At 32.9% G+C, this 10896-nt stretch overlaps 1 protein-coding gene across 1 annotated transcript in view; it reads right to left on the bottom strand.

The window, feature by feature from the left end:
• Positions 1-10896, bottom strand: part of AGMO (alkylglycerol monooxygenase) — a 307596-nt gene that overhangs the window by 146294 nt on the left and 150406 nt on the right. Inside the window, 4 exon segments of the mRNA XM_011364559.1 lie at positions 3169-3285; positions 5105-5239; positions 8989-9068; positions 9158-9223. Of these exon segments, the coding sequence (XP_011362861.1) occupies positions 3169-3285; positions 5105-5239; positions 8989-9068; positions 9158-9223 (398 nt within the window).

The raw sequence follows: 10896 nt of genomic DNA, 5'->3' as shown, positions 1-10896 counted from the left end.
TATGGGTTAATTATGTAATACTTGAAGAGATGATTATGAGGCCTTAGGTTAAGCAATTAATAAGCCTAACAATTATGGTAGTTTGATAACTACACGCTGCACTGCTAAGAGTGAAATAGTTCATGCTGCTTTTAAGAAACCTTTGTTCCTGAAATGAATTCTTGGTTCCAAATTTTGTCTCTTTTGAAGCTAAAGGCAAATGAACCTGCTACAATATGGAATTGGTTTCACTAGTAGTAGCACATATATAAAAGAGCAAATAGTAAGCTAATATATGTCCTTCCATTATATTATTAGACATTTCTGGTATCCTGCAGGAAGGTTTATATGTTACTAAGCATTTTATAAGTGTTTAAAGCACATTTTTTTTAAAACAAGTTCAAATCATTTATTTATGAATGACGATGGCTTATATAGAGCTAACATTTTTTATATTTGCCTATGGAGCTAACATTTTTTATATTTGCCTATGGAAATCTATTGCTCTTTTTTCTATATACTATCATCTTAATTTTTCTTTCGAACCATCTTATCCCTTCTCTCAGAGCATGAGGATCCTGTGGAGCTGACTGTCTTCCTGTACATAGACTGAATGGTCTGTGATCCAGGCTTGATCACATTGCTTGGTTCAGTAATTTCCAGATGAACTAACCCTTAACATCAGACTCCAATTTATAGCTTTCGCTTCTTGAGTTCTTCACGTGGCAGTTTTTAAAGCTAGAGCTTCTGGTAGCCAGTTTGCTATCATGAAGGTTGAGAGTCTATAACAGAATCTGTACTTTGAGAAAAGCATAGCTGTGAGAAAGAATGAGAAGATACCTAATGACATTAGACTCACTGAATCCAGCACAGCAGGAGGAAGGAAAATTCCAGACTCTTCAGTTATATGAGTTAATAAATTCACTCTGAGTTGAATTTCTGTCACGTACAACCAAAAAGTCCAGCCTAACACACTCAGTAACCTACTTCAAGTAGACTTCTTTCTTAGATAATTTTATAGGGTTGATGTATTAAAATTATCAAAAATAACACTATAGTAGACTCATTTTTCTGTACATATTATTTATTTATTTCTATTACTTTGGAGGTTTTCATGGATGGACTGATATCTGTCAACATCACAAACTTATTCTTTGAAAAGGGTAATTTATATTGCCTGGATTCACTGTCCACTAATCATATTTATATTTATTTATTTTTTTCTGGATTCTTGTATCTTTTAAAGAATTTTTCATAGTGTTCTTCATGTTTAAAGATAGCTTATGTCATTTAAAAAAGTCTCATTGTCTTTTAGCATTGTATAAAGGATATATTTTTTGGCACTGTCTTTTAATGCACTAATCTCTCTTCATTAGTCTTTAAACTGCTAAGTCATTGACTTCCTCATGTCCATTATATTTTTGTGTTCTAGAAGTTTAATTTGATTATTTCTAAATATGCCTCATTTTTTATAGTCTTGTTTGTTGATCTCTCATAATTGTAAATTTTTTTCTTAATTTCTTCAACTTTACTTCTTCAAACATTAAACTTACTTAATTTATGTTTTAACTGATTTTATTTCCAAAATTTGGTTTTTTTTGAGAGTTTTAGTCTGTTGTTTTTTTGTTTCTACTAATGTTGGCTTTCTTCTAGTGTTTCTGTGCTTTTTATCTCTGAGTTCATAATCATTGAGACTTTATCTATGGAAATATGCTGAAAGTTGGGTTTAAGAAATTGCTATAAGCATCATTTGAACATGGGTCTTTGAACACATGAGACCTAATATATGATCACTTTAAACTATATTTTTATCTTTGGCTTATAAATCAGTGGTTATAAGTTATGTGTATTCTGTATCCATATCTGAATACAGAAGGCTGGTTTGGTGAGGGCTGGTTTGTAGTTAATAATTCTCAGGGAAGACTTTTTGTTTTGCCTTCTAGTAGCCAAGTCCAGTATAGGCAAGTTTCCTTTCCATGTTTTCTTTCATCTCACCCCTGTCCCTTTAAGGAAAGTTTTTCTTTTTGGTTTCAGTTGTTTTGTTTAAAGTTCTTTATCTGACTTCCCACCTATGCGAGGTTCTTGGCTTTGTCTGGCCTCTGTAGGTCTCAACCAAACAGAGATTGTTCAATGCCCTGGGGCAGCTTTAGGGATTAGCACTGTTTCCTCAATGAATTCACATTTTCTCAACATTTTTAGCCTCTACGGAGTACCTCAAAATTTTTGCCAATTCATCTATGTAATGCATTTAAAGAGGATTATAAAGTGTATTTTATCCAGCAATATGAGGTATTCTATATACCTTAAAAAGAAATAGGTATACTAAACCATAATTTTACTGAAAATAAAAACTCCTCTCCTCTCATTTCTTTATTCAAACAGAGCTACTACGTGAGCCCTGAAAATTCCCGATTTAGTGAGATTATTTCATAACGTACACATTTTCTTGGTAACAGAGTGAAAGATACTGATTTTTTTTTTTTTACTCATCTGTGATTCTATTTTTAATCTCACCTACTTCCACATAGTTATCTTACTATAATTTATGGGCCTCTTGAACTACTGTAAATCTTTTTTGGAAGAATATAATGTAAATAAATCTAGAAAACAAAACAAGCATTTAAAAATACCTGTTTTTTATATTTTTATAATTTACAGTGCATTTTTACATACATTACATAATTTTTGTTTTCTCCAAAATGTAGATAGTGAAAATATTCATATGTGGCCAAAAAATAACTCCCAGGTGGTAATGCCTGAATTAGAATCCAGATTCTAAACCCTGTTTGAATAAGACAAGTCAAATATTCTGAATGTTTAGAAAGAACAAAACAAATGAAGTAAACCCAACATTGAAAACTTCGTATAAAGGTATCAGGGTATTTTCTAACTGAAGGTAAGTATGTTAAAATTCATATGAAGTATGCTTTCCCAAACACATTTAATGCTAATTTCTGGAGTACTTTTCTTGAACTGTCAAGGAATTTATTCGTGACAAATTATTTCCTATTTATGATTTAGGTTAATCGTATATCATTTCATGAATATTCTATACTAAAACACTTTGGACATATAATTAATTTACATTCAATAGTTTAGAAGAAATAATTTACTTGTTTAAATGTGAGATATTTTGTTGAACAGAATGACAGATAATTTTTCACGCTATTTAAAATGGAGAGCACTCACAGCTTTATCTGCAAAGGTATCTTCATAAAAGGCTAGCATCAGAGCAAACTGTATAACTGCATATATCCTTAATAGTCGAGACGCTGATGATGACAAGGGAACTTCTTTCCCTGTAACCTAAGAAGACAAGAAAGAAGTCTTTCTTTTATATCACTTTCTGGCTTATTCCTCTCATTGAGATTCACACTATTGAAGATGAGTAATGCAAAATTAAATGAAAAGTTTTGCTATTATTTCCCCCAAAAATGATGCTAACATTCATTTTTTGGATAGAAAAACAATGTAAAAGTTGGGAGACTTGTTTTCCATTTCAGAAGCATTACAATTCTGATTTAGTCTGCCTTATGTAGAGCACTTTAAGAATTTTTTAAATTAAGTTTATTGAGGTAATATTAGTTAATACGATTATATAATTTTCAGGTGTACATTATCATTTGACATCAGTATATTCTATTGTGTGTTTACCACCCAGAGTCCAATTTCCTTCAGCTACCATATATTTGATCCCCTTACCCACTTCACTCTCCCCCTATACCCCTATAATCGACCCCCTTAACCTCATCTACCTCCCCGTTCCTCCCCTACTCTGTAACCTCTGGTAACCACTAGTCTATAGTCCATGTCCATGAGTCTCTGTTTGTCCTGTTCATTTGTTGCTTTTAGGTTTATATCTCACATATAGCACTGTAAGAATTGATTCAACAATGTGTACTGATGATCAAGATAACCAAAATAAACATGAAAATATGAGATATAAAAATATGAGTACAAAAATATATCCAGGATTATATATGAAAGTATAGCAAAAGAGAAAATGGAAGGCAACTTTGGGTAGTGTAGATAATTATACCTCCAAGGGAAATACTGATGTATTGGAAATGACTTTCCCAACTAGGGAGTTTCCCAGAAACACTACAATTCTATTTTATAAATGAAAATTTAAGACACAATATGACTTTAAAATTTTCCTTTAGATTCTCTATTGAAAAATAAATAAATAAATAGGCCATAGTAAATTAGACTGTTTTGGAACTGAAATAAACAAAATATTTTCACCTATACCAAATTAGAACATTATTACATGACCGATTTTGAACATAACCAAATATCTGGGAAATTCTGACACAGCAGCTTTCATGACTAGATGAGAAAACATCCTTATTTAGATCAGGATTTTCTGAAAATAATAATAATACCCAAATAAGACATGATTTTATTTCCTTGAAATATTGGATAATTTTTATATTCATAATTGTCATTGAAATAAACAGAAGTTTACCATTTCTCTTGTTTCAATATTACTATTAATGAAAGTTATTTTGATAAAGAATTACAATATATATCCTGAATGATTGCAAATAAATTCCTTTCCCTGTGTGTAAGAGGAACTTGAGATGAAACTGAATTTTTCATTTGGTTTCCAGTGTTTTAAATCTCTATCTTGCTTATTTTTTTTTTGTTTTTAAATAGTATTTCTATATTTAACGTTATCACACTAGAGTTATAGTTTATTCCAATAACTCCATCACCTTGGTGTAACTTTTGACCTTCCATCCTGGAGATCTGTCTTTCACGAACAAAACAAAGACTAGACTGAATCATCTCTAGTGTTTTAGGATTCTGTGATGAGTCACGTGAGTTTCTGCACTACATAAAGGCTGTGGGTTTTAGGTGGATCTAAAAACCAGTCTCCCCTGTTCTGTCCCCTAAACCATGTTCCCTGGTAAGAGGCAGTGTCTGCCTGGGAAAAGGCACCCCTCTTATTGGCCCCTAGGTGGTGTTCACTCATTAAGTTATGCACCACAAGGCTGCTTGTGTCTAAGGGAACATCTTTTCTTTTTCGGATTTACATAAGTCAGCATGTATACAAGCTGGCTATATACTGGACAATATGAGACTAATCTTCACTATCATCAAACCCATGAACTCTACTTACCTCTGGGATTTCTTCACTCAGTCCAAGTCTTGGTTTCCCTGGACCCCATCCTGGTCCTTTAAATATGACAGAAAACTTATTGAAGAATCCAGGTGTGGCCCAGAATGTAGTCCATATGTAAACTAAATGGTGGAACTAGAAGAATAAAAATACAGTTTATTTAAAATAAGAAAAAGTCTTAACAAAAAAGATTAAATACAATAATCATGTATTTTATTTTATTGTTTAATGTAATGTACATATTTTCTTTAATATATAGGTTATATATAATTGCATTATTATTAATTAATATGCAATTGCATTATAGATTACAATTCATTCTATGCATTATGCATTCTTTTAAATTTAAATATTGTCAATATTTCTGAAGCTCCACAAAAATATAATTTTGAAATTAAAAAATAGACTGTTTAGAAAATCAGCAAAGTAGAAAAAATGAATTAAGGGGATTTGCGTGCAATGAAATTAACTAGCAGCCTGTGTACTCAATATCTATGTCTAATGAATTCTTTAATAAAGTCTTACTAAGTGGATATTAGGTTGAATGTGAAAATATACAAACACTGCACATATGAAACATTTAAAAATAATCTTTTATTTACTGTATTGAGTTATAGATAAACATGTCATTTTAAGGAACACTATTCAAAGCTATATCTCTCTTCGAATTAAAAGACACACACAGACTAAAAGTAATGGGATGGAAAAAGATATTTCATGACGGACCTAGAGGCTATTCTACTCATTCAAATAAATGAGAGAGAGAAAGACAAATGCCATATGACAGCATGTATATGTAGAATCTAAAGAACAAAACAAAACAAAATAAAACAAAACAAAACAGAAACAAACTCATAGATATAGAGAACATTTTGAGGGTTACCAGATGGAAGGGAGGTTGGAGGAGTCAGTGAAAAAGAGAGAATGAATTAAGAAGTACAAATTGGTAATTACAAAATAGTCATGGAGATAGAAAGTATAATATAAAGAATATAGCAAATAATATTGTAATAACTATACACAGTGTCAGAAGGGCACGATTTATTGGAGTGATCACTTTGTGAGTTCTATAGATGTCTAATCGCTATGTCGTACACCTGAAACTAAGATAATATTGTATGCCAACTAAACGAACAAACAAAAAGTTATTTCTGATAGTAGACTTCTAAGTATTAAATAGACTATATTCTATAATAAGAAAAGGAAAAGTTTGCTGAGTCAAAAGTTTGCTTTGAGGCTTATAACAGGAATCCAAACTCTTTAAATGATACATATTTGTTGTGTACAGAAGTTAAAAGTATGCCCGTACATAATAAATACCCAATAAATATTAGTTATTAGGATAATTAGCTATAAATGCCATACTTGTCATCATAATGCATCATAGGATTAAAAATAACCCTAGAGGTTGGACATCAGCTATAGACTCTAGAAATGAGTTCTATTACAAGTGTAGTAATAAGTTAATGTAGAAAGAAGTTTTGACTCCATCAGAATTTGTGGTCTCACTGACATTTTCAATGTCTCAAAGAATTCAAATTGCTAGGATTACAAAAATCGCTTTAAAAATTGCTTGAAATATTGCAATAAGGAATCTTAAGCAATTAAGGAACCATGTAGGATTTAGTGGAGAAGTTTTTGAGGAAAAAGAAAATGTTAGATGGAAACATCTTGGGGCTTTGCAATGATAATAAAACAGAAAATTAATGTGCTTAGGAGTTATAACACACATTAATATACTTCTCTGTTGTGTAGTTTTGAAAACTGGGTGCAATTTTATTGCTATCTTACTAAATACAAGCCACAAGAAATATATGGTAATGTTTTAAAATAGAGTACTTTCTCATTTATTTGCTATCCAATGCCCTGAAACTCCTGAACTCCAAAGGAAACTGAAGTGAATGATTTATGCTGAATAATAAGGGGGAAAAAATCTCCATCTAGTGAAGGCCATCTTAAATTGCTTTTAATGTCTCCGAAGGAAAGGTGTGAAATTTAGCTGAACGTAAAGGAATATAAATGAAAGTAAGTATATGTTTTCACAGTTTCAGAGCTTCTAATTATCATAACTTGCTAACTTGACATTTCTGATCATTGAGTGAGCATGTAGAAGACTAAACTTAAGACACAGTTGTGACGATTACTACACTAAAGGAAATGATTATGTGAGGGGTAGATGCTCGGAGGTTTGAACGTGATGTAGATTCAACAGCAGCTCAAAATACTTGCGATTGTCTGAATATTGTCTTTCTCCAAATCCTAGTCATCTAATTATTTGTGCATCTCATGTTATACAGTTCTCAGTCTCTGATTCTGTCTCAATATGAACTGCTTTTCTTCAGCAAGGGTGCGCACTTCTAAAGCCTTTCTACTTAAAACCAGCTGTGAATCATAGATGTCACCTGGGAGCTCATCAGAAACAGAATCTTGGACAGACCTGAGACCTCCTGAACATAATCTGTATTTCACTAACATTCTCCCATGATTCGTATGCACATTAAATTTGAAAGTCTCTCTCATAGAGGACAGAGACCAAGTTGTCTATTTCCTTTTTAATCTCCGCGTGACAGAGACAGGATTATACCAAGTGGAAAAAGTAGCTCTCAATGTATTATTTCTAAATTGGTTTCAATTCTATAAAGCTTATTATTAAGAAAGCACCCTAAAATATTTCTTTAGCATTCTCCCGAGTGATACGTTAGTAATGAGAGAGAGAGAGAGAGAGAGAGAGAGAGAGAGAGATGCCTTGTAGATGAGAAAAAAAGAAATTATCAATTTTTCTATTTCAAAGTGTGATATAAAAATGCCTTTAACCTGAAAAATTAAGGCAATTTGTGATGGCTTTTTCTGTAAAGAGGCAGCACAGTGTAAAGTTTACACAGAGTTAAGCAAGTTTTGGGCTTCACCAGTAACCCGTCTTGGTTAAGTTTGCAGTTGACAAGCTCTGTGTAGTTGGGTGAATTTTTTAAACCCTGGGAACCGCAGTCTCATCCACCAAAAAAATGGGGCTAAAAAGAACCATAAGGTTTCAGTAATGATTACATTAAATATTTGTTCCGAGCTGTTAGCAATGACCTGAACATAGTAAAAACTCAATAAATGTCGATTTATTTTGTTATTTCAACTTAAAATTTTGAAGAGGTTTGAAAATTGGACCCAACATGAACCTGTAATTTCCTCCCTTACTGAACACTGGAAACCCAGCCCACTGGACAGAGCTGTCACTGACTGACCTCTTTTGTTTTCTAAGCATTCTTATCTTTTTCTCATTTACTAGTCCCTAACCCCAGGAGTGTTTGTGGTGGTCTGTTGCTGACAAATCGAAGCTTCACAGACATTCCTCATTTCTCTAGTGCCAACCATTGAGACCAGTGAACAACCAATACCACATGTCTAACAGAAAACTGGTCTAGTACGAGTTGTAGTAGGTGAGGTAATGTGCAGACCTAACCAACCCATAATAGCTCCTGACACTTAGATCCAAGAGGATTAGGGCAAAGGCCTCATGTTGAATTTTTAACCAGAGTCATACAGACTTGAAGCAAATATTTTTCTTACTGTAGGGTCAGCCTTAATTATACATTTTACTACCACTCCTTCTGAATGCATGAATATATTTCAGGTCTATTCTGAGAAAAAATATGTTTGCTAAAGAAACATTTTATATTCATATTTTAAAATTCTTATAAATTGTTTTTCAAATACATTTTGCCCAATTTGATTCAAATCTTTGAGCGCTAGTTATTTTCAAATTCTTTTACAGTTAAAAAAATATTTGGGGAAGGTAGAGTAATATACTACCACCTTTCAAAACTAATTTTCATTTTAAATATGTTTATGATAGAATATAATCAATTCAGAAAGAATAAAACCAAGTACATTACCTGCACCTTGAATGGATCAAATGTATTAATGGGATGTGTCAGACCATATACAACTTTTTTATTCTCTGCCTCGAAGGTCCCTGAAAGATAAACATTAGGGATATGGTGTTTGGCTTTCTGTGACTTAAGGAGCTAATTAATATTTTTTATTCTGGTACTGTTTACTTACCAAAAATTCTATCCCATATAATAAGAGTGCCGGCATAATTTTTGTCTATGCAATAACGGTTTCTGCCTATGAGAAAAATATTAAAAATATATATTTTAAAGAATGAAGTTATGCTTTTTGGAACATTTCATCTTGTATTTTAGAATCCCTTCAGAAATTAAGACTTAGGTAAGGGAATGATTTTCTAGGAATGTCTTTTTAATAACAACACTAGCCTTTGCTAGTAAAGAATTTTTATTTTATTTATTTTTCAGTTAGTTTTACAAAAAAAGCAAAGATTTCCTTAAAACTGTATATAAGTAGCTTAGTTACTTTAATAATAATAAAAGACAAAAGACAATTGTATCCAATGGTTTTAAATCAAAGGATAGAGAATATTAACCCACCAAATCACTGCTCTAATACTCAACTATCCTCATGTCTTTATATACCTTCCCTACATGCAAATGTACATTCAAAAGTGAACACAAAAGAAAAATCTCCCATAGTGCAAAAGTTGAGTGGGGCTGACTACACAGATGCACAACCCATGGCCATACATGGGTTGTGCATGGGTAAACAGTGGCTCTAAGTTAGAAGTCAGGGGCATTGTTGGTAATTACAACTGGGAGGGGACATTATCAGCATCTCGTGTGTCAAGACCAACACCCTATAATGCACAGGACACTCTCCCTGCCCCCAAAGAACTGTCTGATCTCTTTAAAATTAATATTAAAATGTTAATAGTGCTGAGGCTGAGAAACTCTGATATAAAGAAAGCAACATGTGTGGGAAGGTGCTCTGAAGTCAGAGGAAACTAGCAACTATTTCTTCTTCAATGTGGACTTGGTTTTCTCCACTCTTTTATACAGAGGGAACCCCAGGAGTATAACGCTCGGCCTCTCCAGCTCTCACTAATGATTCATTCCCTCGGGGTGGAAGAATAACTGTTGAATTTGGAAGAGGAAATTGAACATGTGCAGCCTGACCCTGTTCTCTCCTCTTTTGAAGGGAGCTTGTGCTTCTCTGTTCCCTGCCATGGGAAAAGGGACCTGCCCCCTTGGGAAGGCAGGCTTGCAGTGCTCCAGTGATGCCTGACTTCTGGAAACTTACAAAAACAGAATAGTATTCATTCTTTTATTAGCAGCTTCTTTCTCTCAACATTGTGAGATTTATTCATGTCATTGCATGTCGTAATAGTTTGGGCATTGTCATTGGCATATAGTTCTCCATTATATGAATAGTCTACACTTTATCTGTTCTACTGCTGATAAATATGTGAATTATATCTCTCTTTTTTTTTTCCTATTACAAATAATGTTGATATGCATATTCTTGTCTGGGTCTTTTTGATGCACAAATGTAAACATTTTTATTTGTTAAGCTGGTGTCTTTAAACCTTAGGCATTAGCCACATGAAATTTTCTCTTCATTGGATCCTCTTGAATTTGTTCACAGATTTTAAGCAGAAAAGTGAAGTGTTAGGCTTTCTTCAAATCTGAACAATTCTCAAGACCAGGAACTTTCTCTGGTTCTAAATAGAAATGACCTTCAGCATTGGGTCAAGGAGTGGCCTTTAAGACATAAAGTGTATAACCACTCAGCTGTTTAACTCATTTGTCCACCACAACTGAGACGATTTAGACAAAATGGAAAATCCAAAAGCCAGATATAAAAAAGGTGAGCTTTTTGGGGGGTGGGGGAGGGGGGAAGAGGGGTGTTTATTTTTCACCAGATCTTATTTTGGAGATAAAGCTTGT

The sequence above is a fragment of the Pteropus vampyrus genome, unplaced genomic scaffold (genome assembly GCF_000151845.1).
Source record: "Pteropus vampyrus isolate Shadow unplaced genomic scaffold, Pvam_2.0 Scaffold4, whole genome shotgun sequence".
Classification (NCBI taxonomy): domain Eukaryota; kingdom Metazoa; phylum Chordata; class Mammalia; order Chiroptera; family Pteropodidae; genus Pteropus; species Pteropus vampyrus.
Note: the sequence above shows the minus strand (reverse complement) of the source record. Positions and strands in the feature narration are given on the sequence as shown.